Here is an 18,250-nt window from a genome sequence, read left to right as displayed (position 1 = left end):
ATTTTTGTGATTTAATTTGTTAAATACATATGTTTCAGTGAAATATTTATACATGACACTGGCAAAATATGAACTATTGCGTGATATGACTCTAATGCAAGGATGAGAACGTGAACGTATTACACTTTTAAATGGCACAGAACACTTGACAATCAAAAACTGGAAAGCGGACCAGATGGAAGACAATTAAATATTGCTGACGCAACCGATTTCCTCCCAGAAACTGGAACATTTTTGGGCTTCCTCACTGTACATATGATCAGAGAGCGGCAGCTGGCAAAACAACACACCTCTGCTCAGCCTCATTAAAATGGAAATATCTCATGGCGCCTGATGAGAATGCTGAAATATTGATGCTCTCGCTCTTTATGGCGCTCATTAGGGAGAAAATGGGCTCCTGTCGTCTTAACGGCTTCTGAGTGAATATTTGTGTCTCAAAACAAACACTGACAGGATGTTTGAATGTTTAAATGTATTTTTTTTCTCTCTCTCTCTCTATCGCTGTGGTGGGTTTACTGTAAAAAGTTAAAGTGGGATGTTTTTGTTCAGGGCCCCAGTGCTGCTCCTTTAGCCCCCTTCATCCACCCCACCCCCCCACAGTGGCTCAGCCCCGTCTGTCTCTGGTATGTAGTGAATGCGGCGGAGCTGCTGCAGCTGAGCTGAGCCAACTTTAAAACCCTCTTCAACCACAACTGGCTCCTCTGGAGAACCTTACACTTGACGGCTTTTAAAAAGGCATACGTCTACTTCGAAACAAAGGGAGCCCGAGTGTGATGAAGTTGAGATTAATAAAAAAAACGTATACATCCGAGTGAACTTTTGCACTAATAACGTTGCTAATTTGGAGAGAAGTCACTCATAAAACGGGTCCTTTCACAACCTGCAGTTGATGAATGGCGTTCATTCTTCTCGGGCAATCAGTAATCATATCATTACCAGCTACTTAAGCTCATTTTTGTCCCCCCCCCCCTCCCCTCCACTACAAAGGTCCCCTCGCTCGCTGCCTTCAAGGAAACGTCCTTTTGAAGGTCAGCCAAGCTCCACTCCTGAGGACCGCCATCAGCATATTGTGTTTCCTCGGGCACATTTCAGCCCGGAGACGGGGAGGAACAAAGCCAGAAGACAAACAAAGAAACAGAGAGAAGCCTAAACTCAGGCAGATAAATACTATAAAGTATGTCAAAGTAATAACATACACCTGCTCAGAGAGACGGACATGAGAACTAATAACTTTTCTAGACTGTACAGGTAACATTATATTCTCCTCTGGACACTAACATTCTTTTCAATCATCAATCTGCTCATCTAAACCCAAGGTTTAATCATTTAATCATTACTCAGTGAAACCTGCATGACTCAGTGAGGGATTACAGCAGTGTCATATTTGTCATATTTATCAAGGATGAAATACACTCATTCATATTCATTCAACATATGCCTACTTACTACATACAAATACTGACCAATAGCATTTTGTGTTTTTTGTTTTTATTAAAAATGACTGCGTTTTAAAGGATTGTCTCTGTATCAACTGTACATCTGACTTTAGACTGTGGGTTTAGAATATAAGTTTCTTTAAGATATGGCAGGAATCCTCTAAAGAATCTCTCACACACACACACACACACACACACACACGTTTAGCCAGGGGCTGAGTGATTATAAGCAGATTAAAACAGGCGGCCGACATCAAACAGCATCAAACACACAATCGCCTCTATAGGGATCTTTCTGTGTGTGTGCTTGTATTTGTTACCTTGTTAGGACATTTTTCTGGCATAGACACTGACCTCGTCAGGACCAGTAGTCCTCATGGAGACCAAAACCTGGTCCTTGTGAGGCAGAACCTCATTTCTGAGGAACTTTAGAGCTAAGTTTAGGGCTAACTGGTTATGGTTAAGATTATGGCTTTATTTAGTCTGTCCAAATGAATGCATGTTGATGCCAGGATAATTGCACAAACCTGTGTGTGTGTGTGTGTGTCAGGGGCAGGATTGTTGAAGGGGAAAATAGGGATCCAAAAAGACTTTTAATAAAAAATAATCGCATGCAAAGTCTTCACACCCACATATACACGCACATTTTCCTGTCTTTTGGGTAAAGAGGATACGTCTGGCAGCCTGTTTCACAAGCTCTTGTCGCTCATCTCTTTAATGATGCCCTGCTGATGTAAGTGCACACACACACACATACACACACACACACACTGCAGACACTAACCCATGCAGGACCTCATATGGGCCGCATGGTGCCACCTGCTTCTACTGCGTGTGCCAATTATGTCGCAGACATCTGCAGGCGACCAGGAGCACGTCCAGAGACAAAAGAGCACACACACGCACACACAGGTTTGCACAGCTACTCTTCTTAGGACACTGCAATGACAGCCTAACCAAAGCCTAACCCTAAATTTAACCAGAAATGAGGTTCAGTCTCACTCGGACAAGGTTTCAGTCATGACTACTGGTTCCAAATTTCCTTGAGAGGTAATAAATACAAGCACACACGCACACACACACCCATGTTAACAACTTGCTGATGGATGATTGTTAAGTCATTCTTCACCGCAGCTGTCCAACACAAAGAGAGACACGTCTGAGCCTGAGCCACAATTAACACGTACACACTCACTGTAACTCACAGCTGCTGGAAAAGGGAAACCTGCTGACTGATTAACAGTGAGCACTTTTTTTAAAAAACTGGGTATAAGCATATAAGCATATATAATAGTGACATAATCGTCTCACATCATATCAGGTATTTTAAGTTGCTCATTTCCTGTATCTGGATCTACTAAGAGTGACTTTTTTTCCCCCTCTCCCTCTCTGAAGTACTCATCACTCAAATAATATGAAGGTGATGAAGGCTCCTTCCCTCTACAAAGACTGATCACAAAACAAAAGCGCTTTTCTCTCTCTCTTTGTGTGTCCTGTTCTATAGCAGTCGGGCTACACGTCCAACACAAAGCTAACCCCGAGCAGTGATGATGTCTTTTTAACAAAAAAAAACAAACATTTAGGACAAAATAACTGAGAAAGTCAGAGTCAGCTGACCTGGTCGATCTATCAGACAGGTTTAAGAAAACATACCGTCTCAGTTACAAACATAGCTGTGAGATAGAAAGTGCATTTATTTGTCTGGAAGTCACTTATAACATCAGATGCATGTGAATAAGCACATGCATTATTAAAACTCTGTGACAGGGTAATTATCAGGCTACTGTAAATCCTACAGCTTCCAGCTATGAGTGTGTGTGTAAGAAAGAGAGAGAGATTGCTCTTGTGGTTGACCGTTTCTTTTAGAAGGACACTCATTATGATCGCTCTCTGCTGATGTTCAGAAAACTGACCTGTCTCCTCTGTGTGTGTGTGTGTGTTCATGCAAAATAATTCTGTAACAACACAGCGAGTGCGGGCATATTTTTAGAATCAAAAGAACAGAATTAGCATCAGATTTATTTCGGTTTTTATTTCGATGCGCTTTGAATTTTGAAGCACGTTGCCCTTCTGGCAAGATAAATCAGTCGCTGCCTCACCATTTCAAATATTTACAAGCGAAAAACAAATCTATTTTTGTGCAGAGCTGCAAAGAACAGAGGCGCTTGAGAGTCGGGCTGGATGTTAAAGGAAAAGGATCGTGTGACAACATCACAACATAGCACAAGAGTTGAATCTGTGTCCGTGTTTTTTCTCTCTGTGAGTGAAGTCTTAAGTAGCTGATGCTTGCAAACCCACGTGCATGTACGCGTGTTCAATGCTCCCTTCTTTCCTACGTTCCTCCCTCCTTCCCTCCTCTTTTGAAGACCCTGTTAATTGTACTTCACTGTAGCCACTAACTGCCCTGACCTAGATCCACCGTTACTTTCAACCCTTCACAAACACTTGAAAGCCACGACAAAGTCCAAGGACCATCTCTCTGTGTCTGTCCACACCTCACTTCTGACTTCTGATTGTCTGTCAGGATGTACAGGATGTTGTTTTTTAACATAATGGCTTAATGACGTCACCCAATAGATGGCCTCCCTGAGCTCCTCAGGAGTTCAAAGGCTCCATCTTGGGGTAACCATGGTTACCTTTAGAGCCGTGCTGTTGTTTGGGCGTGTGTGCTCTGATTGCCTGCTGCTGCGCCTGAGTTGATGCACAGCGAGGGAGGCCATTACTGGACTTCAAAAAGGGGGATGTGGATGAAAAGTCACTCTCTCTGCCCGACTACAATAGAGCACAATATTGTGGGGAGAAAGTTTGCCCACCTGGAGACCACGGTGGTGACATTTCGGACTCAAAGTTCACGAAAACATCAACACGTGAACCTGAGACACGCAGGAGCACCTCTCTAATCTGGAGCTTAAAGTCAATGTGCAATTTTCAGCATTAAAGCAGCAGTACGTAACCTTTGGTAAGTTCCTTTTTATGTTATTAATATGACTTTGTTTGATTTAATTTGCATCCTTCATCTGAAAACAGGCTCTGTCAAGCAAAACTATCAGACCTGACTGAGCGTATCCCTTCAAACTGTTGAAAGACCATCCGTCTGTCTTAACATGAAACAAATCACACTTCCTGTGTGCAGCGTGGGACTGTCACTGGGTGACACAAGAGCTAAAAAACACTATACTGAGAAACACAAAGAGAGTTGTATGGAGCAGCTCAACTGTAATGGACATTTTTTTAATATTTAAAGGCGCCATACGTAAGAATGTGGCCTAAAACGGTTACTACACTCAAATTCAAAATACCGAGGTCTTTTAGGTTTCGTTTTCTCCACCATTGTAGCTCAGACGTAACTGGCTGTTACTGACTGCAATGGTTGATAGACGGCGGTAGGTGGCGCCACATGCCAAAACATGGTTTCAAAACATAAACATGATTTGCAGTCTGCAAAAGATTTTTTTTTAATGCGAATATTTTGGCTGTACTGTTGTTGTTGGTGAGTTCAGTTTGTTATATGAACATTATTCCTGAGTGTCTGTGACATATTAGGAGGATTTTATGGCCAGTTTTAAAAAAAAAAACAGTTTTAAAGGGAAGAAGTAATAATGATCTAATTTCTCAGAACAGCACAAAAGATTACTTCCAACATTCTGGTTAGAAACAGTCCCAGATTTGCTTCTTTCGTAATAAATCTAGAGTCAGCAGCTGTTTAGCTTAGCTTAGCATAAAGACTGACGTAAACAGCTGAGCCGCAGGCTGCGCTGGGACACAGACAGACCGGCTGAAGTTTTATGCTGAGCTAAGCTAACCAGCTGCTCGTTGTGCCTTAATATTTACTGAATACACGTGAGAGGTAATGTCGTTAATATTCAGTTCTCACATTTTTAAAAATGTAATAAAAAGCATTGATTCTGTGGAGATGGAGATACGCACCACACATCAGAGTGACTATGGAGGCAGGACACAAATAAGACTCAGCACTGACTGAACCCACTCTAAGAATCAAGTATAGTCTTGAAACACCTGAAAAGAGCCCGAACAGAACGCTCCGTTATCGTCTCACACCACTGATTACCTTGCTCATGTGAAACTCCAGACGTCTCATGTACCGCTCGATGGTTTTGATTTGCTGCGGAAAGACAGAAAAAGACAGTTACTGCTGTATCTGCTCTACCAGCTGTAACAAGGACTACTTGTGTGTCCATAAGATAACATATAATGAGGTACAGTATGTAATACATTATCTCCTCCCGGCTCATTAACCATTTCTTCCTCTTTGACCCATGTTCCTATTTTAATTCTCAACTTCCCAACTCCATTTTTACACATTAAATTCAAATGACTGTAACCACTGTCCCTTCTCTCCATCAACTCACCTTGTCAAGATCGTACAGCACTCCCTGCAGATAAGAAACACAGACGCACAGTTAAACAGTTAGTACAGTAGCCAAGACCATTATAGTCATCTCACATCAAAAAACGTCCCTTTATGTGTGCGTATACGTGTGTGTGTGCACTGTAGTAAATCAAAATTGTGATTGCTAAGTGTGTATTAATGACACTGAATTCTATATTATGACTTAACACCAGCAGATGTATACACTTAACACTCCATCTGAAAAGCCTCAAACTAATCAAAGTGCTTCTTCGTTTCTCACCAGGCGAGAGTTCCTCTTCATGTCCTTCATCAGAGACATGAGTTTGTCCAGCTCTGTTTGATGAACTTCCAGATACTCACTGCAGGGCAGAAGAAACACAACAATTGAGGTCTAATACATACACAGTGTTTGTTTGAATAATCTGCCACTTATTCTTTTGAATTAAATCATTTCACAATATTGTTTGCAAACTCCTGCTTAATCACACGTTAGCTGCTTCATTTATCTGACAAAGATGCAATGCAATCACACTGGAAGATCAAGATATTATATTTTAAATACACTGGCAAACATGTCAGCACCTTTAGGCACTAAATGTACTGCAAAATAAACACTAATTATTCACATGTTTAGATTAAGAAGAAGGAGAAAAGAAAAGCTCCACAGCTCTCAGTGATAATGTTACAGTGATGATGCATCTTTTACTTCAGTCTCTAGAGAGCAGACACAAGAAATGTGCATGTTCAACCAGTACTGAGTTCCCACTGATGTCGATTAATGCAAAAGCATCCAGTCGTGAATGCAGATTAAGCACATTTTCAGTAACAAATAATGATACAAAAAAAAAAAACTTTAAACCCATGATTAAATGGGTATTTTTGACCAGAGGGAAAGGGGCAGAAGTGACTCACTCCAGGCCTTGTTTGAGTGCAGTGTAAACCTCCTCCAGTCGTTTGGGCTGTGGTTCTCTGGAGCTGCTGCCTCCTTTATGCCCCGACAGGTTAGGCTTCTTGGGCTTGGATTGAGGCTTTTTCTGCGCCGCGTTCCCCATGAAAGAGTTACACCTGCACAAACACACACACACACACACACACAACAGTAGCTACAATGAGTAATGTGCAATTCTTTTGTAATTGACGGTATTTTTTTTTGTTATTTATGCTTTCCTCTCCTGTACATGATACATTTCTGTTTCCACATTTTCAAAAACATGAAAACACAATATTCACCTCACACCATTTACTGCAGACTACAAGGTACAACATCTCATCTCATAAATGGACAAGAGTGCTTGACAATGTTCTCACTATACCGCCTTATATATGATTGATCTTACACGATAAAATACACAAAAATATATAAAAAATAAACAGTGCAGGGAGAGGCAAAAGTCCACTGCACTGCACAGTAGTTGAAGGCTCCACCTAAATACAAAATATCGCTGAAGTACACAGAAGAGAATATACCTAAACTACATTGATTACACTCACAAAATATACAATAAAGTCTTCTTATAGAGAGACAACAACATATAAAAGAAAATAAATGAAAAGAAGGAATCTAAAAGGCTGTTTATAGATGATTTTAAGACTTTTAAAACAACTTCTGACACAGAAATGTGAGACGGCTACTTCGACGATGGAGGTTTCAGAAGCAGATCCTACTGCTGAGATTAAATTTGGGCGTTCAGTGGAGCTGCACTATCACATCTTAATCCCAGTTTTGCATTTTCATAAACACGGTTGGTTGATATTGAAAATGACTGCTTCCAGTTTCCCTCTTGTTTTGATTTACAACATACAGCCCCCCCATCTTTACATGGATGTGAAAATCAGAATTGTGTTTGTGTCATTTGTGCTGGAAAATATCTGTAAATTATTATTTCAAGATTATATAAATTGTGAAATGATGAACTCCATCATCAAATTATGTCTGAGTCTAAGTTTTTCACCTCACACACACACACACACAGCGTTCCTGTTTTAGGTCACAATCTTCCTACTCGCTCATGCACATCTCAGCTTTTAAAACATTTATAGAATTTAGCCGACAAATTTCAATTTCCCCAAAAACATAAACGCAATGAATTATTATTATTATTTCAGGGACACGGCCACGACTCCACCAACGCTCGTCAAGTCGTAACGTGCCGCGTCTCGCTGCACGCCAGCAGCACAAGTGAAGGCTAAGTCGCCACAAATGTAGGGCAACGCTGAATGAGAACACTGCGTAGCCTTGGGGTCAGACAAGCTGTGGTGTAGTAAGGTTTCTCTTGGCAGGAGAACATGCGCACATACATTGGCTACACAATTCCATAGAGTGGATTGTGCGATTTGGAGACAAACTGTACAATCTAAAAGTGTGCACATACAGAGGTTCATAAACAGCCTCACACACACACACACACACTCACTCAAGTGGCCTCAGAAGCCATTTCTCTGTGCCGATCCACCTCGCTCATTATCAGAAGGGTAAGCTGTCAGTCGCCCCCACAGCCGCCGCCGAGTCATTCCAACCAATTACAGTGTTCACTGTCTGAGCACAAACTAAAGAGAGGAGCCGCGTCTGGCTCTCACAGCAGGACCAGCGCTGCTTGAAGAGGCTCAGGCGCCGACGGCTCAAAGATGCTCAGAGATATTTCCAGGACGCGAATGTGAGAGGGCTTTGTGTATCGCGATGATGGAGCGAGAGCTGTCACTGTTGAGTCAGAGACGGACAAACGCACATACGATTCTTATCTTACAGGAACTTGCGTGATTGTCAACTGTTGACAAGTAAAAAACAGAGCGGCTATGAATGAAAGGAGGAATCGAGAAAAGCTGCGGGGGTTGAGCAATAGAGCGATGATCACCATTCAAGAATTCAGTTCCTTATGACTTGTCGGTGCTCGCTGTTGGCTCTTCTCGGATCATCTCCGTGACTTAAGGCCGTTTACAGTGAACGTGTACAAAAATATACAGTTAAAATATGCAAAGCTGCAGGCACATTAGAGGATTTTGTGGGATTTATTTCACTTTGGGACTTGTGAATGAGGGAAGGAACAGCTGCGTTTAAGGAGCGTATGAAAGCCCTCGCTTTCATGAACGCAGGGAAATAAACAGCAGTGAAATTTCCATAGTTACTGCTTTTGCATCAGCACATCCTGCATGTCATCTGAGGACAGGTCCCAAGTTATGCAACAAACTCTCTTTTTGCCGTCTTACAGATCAGATTGGAGCTTTATATTCATTCATTTTCCAACGCTTTATCCTCTGCACATGGGTCGTAGGGCTGCTGGAGCCTACTGAAATAGGTTCTGGACAGGTCACAGGGCCAAAACACTCTCACATTCACACCTACAATCTATTTAGAGTGCCCAATTACCATATTTTGGGACTGTGAGAGGAAGCTGGAGCACCACAGTGCACACAGGGAGAACATGCAAACTCCACACTGAACGGGTCAGGAACATGTGATCATCATTTTAAAGTAAAAAAAAAAAAAAAAAGTCCTCCAGCACTGATTGTGCCCAGACCAGCATGGATTACAGTAAAACAAACAACAATGACTGATAAGACGATTTCAAGAGTCGGAATTAATGATGTCCCCAGGGTAGTTTTTGGATTAGAATTGCAGCTCCATAGTTTTGAAATAGAGTAAGAGTTCAGAAATGGATGACAGTGAAGACAGGGTTTCATGATGTGATTAGCAGGATCCAGGCTTCTTCTTTATTGTTTTTAAACCTTTAAAGTCAAGTTAATTTCACTCGATTCAAAAATGAAATAGTGTTGATGTTTGGAGGATATTAAAACCCAGGGTTTTAGAACAAATTCCTTCAATCCTATTGACTGTAGATTAAGATTAAGATTAGGGTCAATAGCTCCCGCTTACCGCGAGCGTCGTTCTTGTAGCGTGCTGAAGCCAGCGAATGACTGACTCCGGATTATGCCATTGGGCCCTCCGGGGGAGTGGGTGCCTGCCGCCATGATCTCCGGAATGCAGGGCGACACTCCTGGAGCGAGAAAAAAAAAGACACACAAAAAATTTGTTACACACAAATCCACAGACAATATTTGGACAACATTTCACAATGGAAGCTCCTTAAGAACACAATGGACAATAAAAGCATGTCAGTCCACACAGAGGGTAACTGGAGTTCAATGATCATTGTGCAATGTAGCACAGAAAAAAACCAAAAAAAAACCAGACACGACTCTGTTGGTGATGCTCACCGTGAGCGATGTGGACAAGCAGCATTCACGCAGCACAGCCTGCGCTAACATGTCTCAACTCCTCTGTCACCGCTGAGACGTACAGAATACGCCACCGCTACCGATTCATATATGTCTACCTGAGGCGACACAAGACAAGTGTCTTTTCCAGTAAGCGGAGTGTGTGGTTTTATCTCTAAGATAGATGCAACTACAAGCAGAGGTAACTAAGAATGAGCCAATACGATATTCCAGGGAGTGGATCCCTCACCTGTGGTTCTCCTTAAGGGTTCTACCTCTTTCTTTTTCCCTGGTAGTTTTTCCTTACCCTGGTCGAAGGGTCTAAGGACAGAGTATGTTACCAACCCTGTGAAGTCCGGTGAGACAAACTGTGTTTTGTAATTGTGGGCTATATAAATAAATACATTTGATTTGATTTGATTTGATATTCAGTTAAATTTCAATCCAATGCTGGTCGAAAATCATCGGACTGAGTATCGTAGACACTGCAAACGCTTAAAATCAATAAATGTATGAGATTAGATTCAGCTTGCACGTCACAGGTGCATACGCAGTAACAGAATACATATAATATACACAGAAAGTGGAGGTATATACTATGATATGTGTGGGCTGTAACTGTATAAATTTAAAATATGCGAGTAGTACTGGGGAAATATACACTATGTACAATATTGGGGTAAGACATGCACTCATTGTTCACTCTGCAGTGATAATATGAGCTATTATATAATATTTTAAGATAAAATAGGAAAAAAGCCAGTATAATTTTGATACTGGACGATCTCAGAGTTCTAATCAGCCTCTCCTATCATTAAGGTGTCTTTTTTTAAAATCACAGCGTACATTTAGCATCAGTAGCATGTCAGTTTCCAAACTTATTTTTTTATTATTTTTTTTAAACTGGAGATGCTACACGACTCACGTGGGCACCGGGGGGGGGGGGAGACAAGCCGAGAATAGACACAGAAACTTCCATCTATAGCTGCGAGATAATGGTTTAGCAGCTCGAAGCACCCAGAGGGACGAGTCCAGTGAGATAACTCGATCACAGCTCCAAACCGGCGTGATGAGATTTTGTCCAGATGAGCGTCTTCAGTGCCACAGCAGCAGCAGCAGCAGCAGCAGCAGCAGCAGCAGCAGCAGCAGCAGCAGCAGCAGCAGCAGCAGCAGCAGCAGCAGCAGCAGCAGTCACTGGCCCCGAGTTTGATTTGATTAAAAAAAACGCTGGGGTCACTACAACCAGGCTGCTGAATGTTCTGGCAGATACTTCGAAGGACCAACAATGTGATCGGTACATCTTTTGTGAGACGAGAGAAAGCACTCGGAGAGCTCAAACCTCTGTCTCGAAAAATTCAATCAAATCCGTTTCTTTACTCTCTGCTGCTCAGAGACGGACAGAGGTAACACAAGTACATTTTCTCTACCATTACATTGAAGAGAAACAATGATAATATTTAGCTAAATTGTTACCCATAGAGTGAGTTTTGCAACAACGTTTATCCACACAATCACACCTTAGGAACTTCAGTATAAATCTAAATCCCTTTTCTTTCACGTACACAGTCAATATTTATATCATGTGGATCCAAGTATAAGTATAACACCAGCTCAACATTAACCATCTCTGCTTGCGCTTAACCCTCAGCATGGTCAGCAAAAAAAAAAATCTGATCTTACATTATATGCTTAAAATTTTAAATTTCATACCGAGTTCAGAGCTTTTATTCTAAAAAAAAAAAAAAAAAAAAAACATTATTCAAATACATTGTATTATGTTGCGAGAATCGGCAGTAAACCTATACTAAATATTTGGTTTGAAAAATAAAAACACTGCTGTTGTCATGGACACAGCCAGGTTTGGGTTTTGACATTTGAGTAAATGTCCATAAAATAACTTTTATTATACGTTATGTATATGAGAAGAATGATGCATACAATAGGAGTACACATCTCACACGCATTTGTCTTGGTAACAAGCTGGTGATGAAATTACAACATTATTGTTAGTTTAAGGCAGCAAACGTGGGTTTTTGTTTCCGACGAGACGTTTTTACGGCACTTTTGCCTGATGAAGATACAACGTTTTAGCCACAACATTAAATCTCTTACAAGAAAATTGTCCCCCGGCCACATTTATTTGCTGATCCCTGCTTTAGCACCTTGTGTTTCACATATAGTGAAACATATAGTAACGTTTTCACTGCTAAACATGAACTGAGGAGCAGTGAAAAATAAGCAGCCGAGCTTCTCAGCATGCTTCCGTCAGCTTAAAGCATGAACTATTTTGAAGTTAATGGACGGTAACAAGACATGGTAACAACTTGCCACCAGCTAAACCAGAAACAACCTCACTCAGCAGCAGCAGCAGCAGCAGCAGCAGCAGCAGCAGCAGCAGCAGCAGCAGCAGCAGCAGACAAACTTAGACAAAGTGAATTCCCCACTTAGGAGCGATGAAAGTGTGCTGATTGGATCAGCTGACTAACACGCTGACCTCAGCATTGACTGTGTGACGGCTGCAAAAGCTGTGTCATTCCTGCCTCGTAGCTACGTCTGAGCTGTTTCACAAATGAGCGACTGATTAAGAATCAAGCAGAATAAATCAGCCTCATTATTCCGCTCTTCTCTTCCTCACAGTCACTGCGTTTCATCGTCCCACATCGTCCTGCCCCTTAAACAACTTAGCTTCAGTAAGTGACGACGAAGAGACACATGTTTTTGTTCCACTGATACATCTTTCTGTCTCCAGAGGACAGACGACCTGTGTGGCTGACTTTGCCGGGCTCAAGTTGTCCTACACACACACACAGACACACACACAAGTAAAACTAGTGATTGAACCAGCAACCCGATATCGTCTCCCTTTGGTTTTCTGTGACAGACGATGAGTAACACAAAGACCTGACACAAGGTCCGGGGAAAGACTAGATCCATGTTTGGCGATGGGAACAATGGCAGCGCGAGACTGATACTGTGCAGCGAGCTCACTTTAACACCGAGGACCCTGATAGCTGTGACTCACTGATTGAACAAATACTGTATACGTTGGTTGGCTCTGCAAACTGGTGATACGAGACGATATTTTAGGCTGACAAGATTAAAAATAGTATCATTAAAATTCTTCTTCACCAATAATTAATGTGTATTTATTCATCCATGTCTTATTTTAAGAATAGATAGTTACAGTATTTGGTGTAACAGGGAAGAGAATCACCAGAAAGAATTGCTGAACTCTCCAGGTTCTCCATTAAAAGGCCGAGCTCAACCCTAATTTTCAACAAACTAACAGCTAACAAGGTACTTTCCCTTATTGAGCTAAAATAAACGCTGATACTGGAACCCACATTTGCCAAATGAGTCCAAATGAATGCTAATGTTGCTTTATTTCCACCTAGATAAAGATTAAACTGACGTCGCTGCTTACACAGCAGCCCCATTAGGGAGGAAAAGGAAAAATGTCACATTATTGTTTTATATTAGGGCAACTTGGTTGCTTTAAAGCTGCAGTGCGTAACTTTCAAATATAAACAAATGTCTGTTACATTCAAACCATTGTTAGATGAGTTCATAAAATGCTGATTAAGAATGATTTATTTTTAAGCTCCACATGAATTTATCTGTTTTTCTGTTAAAATTCGGCCTGGCGATATTCCCGTGCTGCACACAGGAAGTGATTTTCCACAGACAAAGGCAAAAGTAAAGTGAGACAAATGCAAGCAGGTTGGCGTATGACTCACGTGCACCTGTTCTGCTGCTGTATACACACAAATGTTCCCATATTCAGGTCTGGTAGTATTGCTTGACAAGAGAACCACAATATAATGTCACATAATTTCTGCTCCCAAAGACCAAAAATCTAAACAACCAAAACAAATTCCCAAAAGTTACACACTGCAGCTTTAACATCTCACCTTACTGCTGTGATGTAGCGTTGTGTACACACATTTTACGTCTATTTAATTTAATTTAACACAGAAATAAGACTGAGCTCATCATGAGGGTCAAACACAAACAGGGGTAAGAAGGTGAGTTTTTAACTTGAAACAATAATCCTCAATATATCCAGAGTGGTCAGATCATATCAGTATGATAAGACTGTGCAGATAAACAACAGTTGAAAATGTCACTGTGAATTATCACCGTGGTCTTATCATGATTGAAAGAAGGCAAAAGACTTAACAGGAGAGCAGCAATTTGCTCTAATGCTGCGAAGCACTTTAGTCTATTTCAGTTTCTCGATGTTCCACCGACAGTTTTCAGCCCCGCCTCGTTTGTCTCTGTCATTTCTGACTCACTCTCCTAAAAGAGGAGCAGTGGGAGGCAAACGATGGTAACACTTTGTTACCTAATGTTATCCCGCCAATCACAATACAGGGGGGGTGCACTTCCTTTCTTTCTTTCTCACACCATCCTCTTGATTCAGATGAAACCACAAAAATAGAGGCACTGGGACAATGTGCAGGCATTACTGTGCACAATGACACCAGGTGTTATCAGCTGTTTTCTTACACGTGTCCCCGCTGGAAAAAACCTCAATGTTCCCAAAAAGAACGAGCAGTGAGTTCTGCCCACGATGAAGACTCGAGGGAATCACACTCTCTCAGGAGAGGAGCACAGGTAGGAAATAGTTGTATTCATTTTCAGGGACTCACTCACTGCTGGATAAACGTGGCACACACTTCTCTGTGTCAGTAAAAAAACAGCCAATACTTAAAGGGCCGTTTCAACCATTTTTTTTCCCACTTGGTCAAATGAAGAGTAAACACAATAGCGTTTGTTGAATTCAAATTCTATTACAGAGTTGGATTAAATTTCACCCTGGTTTTTTCAGACCTTTTACTCATAAAATGTGTTATAATTGATAGAAACGCAGTGAAAAGCAGTAAATTCTTGGAAAGGAGACGCTTTGACGTCAACTTTTTGTCAGTTTTATTCATTTCCTTCAATCCCAACTTCCTCTGTTGTCGTGGGAATGAGGCATGTCTCTCAGATCCACCGTCTGATGACGAAATAACACATTTATATCAAAAAAGTATATTTTTGGGGGTGAAATGGCCCTCTCTGAGTTCTGAAAACTGTTTTTTTTACAACATTTATTAGCCGAACATCTGCAGCATCTGTATCCAACTTGTGGAAGTTTATCAAGCTGCTGCAAAAACACAAGACGAACACTGAAAATGTGTTCATTTTCAAACAGAAATGTCTTTTTATAGCTACTTAAATGCAAGGATTTTTCCAATTCTGATTCTGATTTAGTAAGTTTTCAACAACCGCAAGTGGTCCTTAAGGTCTGTTTTTATGCCAGAAGGAGTAAAAGTGGTAACAAACACCAAATAAATGAACACCCCCACAAACACACACAAACAAACACACACTATTGAATAATCCTCGGAGTGTTTTGCGAGTGTATAAAAACCAGCGTCATTCCTCCCTGCATGTTAACAACAGGAGCCTAATTCTTAATGCCTGTATAAATTAGCCTCGCCATGGCAACAGCAGACAAGAAAGTGTGTTACGTAAAACAACGGTTATGAGCCAACTGCCAGAAGTAGGACACACGCCCTCATGATACAGGACTGAGGCTTTAAAAGCACCAATCAGTCATTTGGAAAAAGAAAAAAAAAAGTTGTTTTTTTGTGTATTTGCAGATGTTGCTTTAAATACACCCACAGCTTAATTAAAAGTGTCCTAAAGCCCTTTCATTTGAATCTATTCAAAGTCAGTGTGACAGGAAACGCAGGCAAAAATAGAAACAATAATAATAATAAAAAAAAAGGAGGCCTGAGATGATGACAGCTTGTATGCAAAGCAGCAGAAAGTCTACGAGAGGTCGTCTGGCTGCAAGACACTGTTGACACAGAACAAATCCATGAGATTACACTGATTATATACTGTATATGTGACTGTAAACATAGTAACATGCTCTCTCACAACCTGCAAGTGCACGCCAGACAGCCGCTCCATTATCCCTCATCCTTATCCATTATGTCCATGCAAACTGGTCCGGTGCTCCAAACCCGGCTCTTGGCTGCTATCATCTGCAACAATTTCCCTGTCATGCGTGTTCAAAACTCAAAACAAGAGGGTGAGACTGACGGTGACCAAGCACAGCAGCTTGTTATGAAGCTCTCAAATGTCAACCACAGTCCGCTACACAACGCCTGAACGCAACTGGAAACATTTCCTTCCATTTTGCCCCCGAAATGAAACAGATTTGAGACTCTCGGTATCAAAATAATCCCACGTCTGTATAAGATTAAGTTTGAAATGACCGTTTTTAAATCACATGCTTGTAAACGAAAGTGTGTCGAACGCAAAAGGCAGAAAGACGTGTGAGGTCACAGGCACTGGCACAGCCTGTGTTTATGAAAAGTGATGTCAGGATAGTGCACAAGTCAATCTAAAGAAAAAAAAAAAAAAGATAATTATATTACATCTTAAGTGAATTCAGGATGTAGTCCGTTTTAGCTACTTCACCGAGGCAAAAAAGAGAGTCTCTATCAACCCTGGTGCAAAGGAAAAGTTCCTCCATATGAAAGAGCACTTCGGAAGGCCAACGGAAACTGCAAAGGGCACGAAAGAAATTGTGATGAAACAAGAGGAGTTCAGGTTTGACTGCTGGCAAAAGAAAATCATGGAAACAAATCATACCTTGAAAAAAACCATCATACATAGATTTTTTTTTTTCATACATTAGAATTTATATAAATAAATACCAGTACTTTAGTTACACGACTTTCCTGCCTCACTTTCACCACATCAGTTTTTGGCCACTCAGATGCACAGATGCAGTTAGCCATGAGTTTATTAGGTACATTTGTTAACGGTTTGTTTGTCAACACAAATATATAATTAGCCAATCACGTGGCAGCAACTTAATGTATGCATGCATGGTCACAATGACCTCCTGACGTTCAAAACTGAGCAACACAATGAGGAAGAAAAGTGATTTAAGTGACTTTGAACATGGCAATGTTGTTAGAAACCGCTGATCTACTGCGATTTAACATACAACCATGACTAGAGTTGACAAAGAATGGTGTGAAGAGGATCAAATATCCAGTGAGCAGCAGTTCTCTCTGGATGACAACGCCTTGTCGATGCAAGCTGTGAGAGGAGAATGACCAGACTGGTTCCAAAAGATAGAAAAGGCAACAGTAACTCACTTAGCCATGGTATGCAGAAGATAAACAACACATCAGACCTGGAAGCGGAAGGACCGAGTGTCACTCCTGCCACTTCATCAGGTGTGTCTAATAAAGTGGCCACGAGTATGCAGCTCAAAGGAAAGAGACCCTGTTATGACTAAAGTCAGCTCTTCTATCACCTGTAGGATGACAGGTAGAGGTTTTTGGACACTAGGAAACTGACCACACAGACAAAACACACAATGAAAACAAAAAGGGTAAAGTACCCACATATCCACACATCCTGTGTGATGCTGGTATGTGGTGAGAATATTTGAGGTCCAAAGGGAATCAAAGGGCCTGGTCAACAGTCGTCCCCTAAGAAGTGAAACAATGCCTCTTTACAATTGTCGCTTTGAAAGCTCAGGGTGGTGGAAAATTCCACAGGGGAAACACAAATGTTTGACGAACACCAACAAGCTGACAAAGAAACTGATGACATGTTTTACAAGTCAGCCTGTGTGACGTGGAAAAACAGCAGTAAACGGTCGTCACGTGTGTTTCACATACAGAACGTGACTCGTGAATAACACTGCCAGCACAAAAATGGTCTCGTCCTCGTCTCGTGGAACACACTTTTTGTTTTAATCTGCTCGACTGAGCTCACTGTTTATCAGGACCTTGTCTGACCTACTATAATCGAGTTGCCTGACACAGTGACCCGAATAATCAGAAGCTCCTGATCTCACATTATGTTTGCTGCCATGGTGAATTCACACAGACACACACACAAAAACAAAAAGAGCAGAACCAGCTGATGAACAGTGCAGTCATCTGATGCAGTTTAAGTGTTTCTTATCAGTCAGACAGACAGGAAACTGGATGCCAGTGAGTTCTAATCAAAGTCTGCTGAGAAGGCTGCAGAGCCAACTACATGGAAGTGGAGACATTATCAGAAATAAACCTGAAATGGGGTTATTTTAGGCCTGAGAACCGATTTAACACACACACACACACATACATACACATATTTACATATACAAACATATATATATATATATACACATGTATATAAACATACATATATATACACACACATACAT

At 41.3% G+C, this 18,250-nt stretch overlaps 1 protein-coding gene across 1 annotated transcript in view; it reads right to left on the bottom strand.

Moving 5' to 3' along the window:
- Positions 1-18,250, bottom strand: part of ripor2 (RHO family interacting cell polarization regulator 2) — a gene marked incomplete at its 5' end in the record, with an annotated part of 67,759 nt that overhangs the window by 13,790 nt on the left and 35,719 nt on the right. Inside the window, 5 exons of the mRNA XM_083899488.1 lie at positions 5,506-5,559; positions 5,807-5,830; positions 6,089-6,167; positions 6,721-6,873; positions 9,680-9,800. Of these exons, the coding sequence (XP_083755614.1) occupies positions 5,506-5,559; positions 5,807-5,830; positions 6,089-6,167; positions 6,721-6,873; positions 9,680-9,800 (431 nt within the window). The remainder of the gene's footprint in view (positions 1-5,505; positions 5,560-5,806; positions 5,831-6,088; positions 6,168-6,720; positions 6,874-9,679; positions 9,801-18,250) is intronic.

Source organism: Microchirus variegatus (assembly GCF_963457635.1).
Source record: "Microchirus variegatus genome assembly, chromosome: 13".
Lineage (NCBI taxonomy): Eukaryota > Metazoa > Chordata > Actinopteri > Pleuronectiformes > Soleidae > Microchirus > Microchirus variegatus.
The sequence above is the reverse complement of the archived record's forward strand: the minus strand, read 5'-3'. Positions and strand labels throughout refer to the sequence as shown.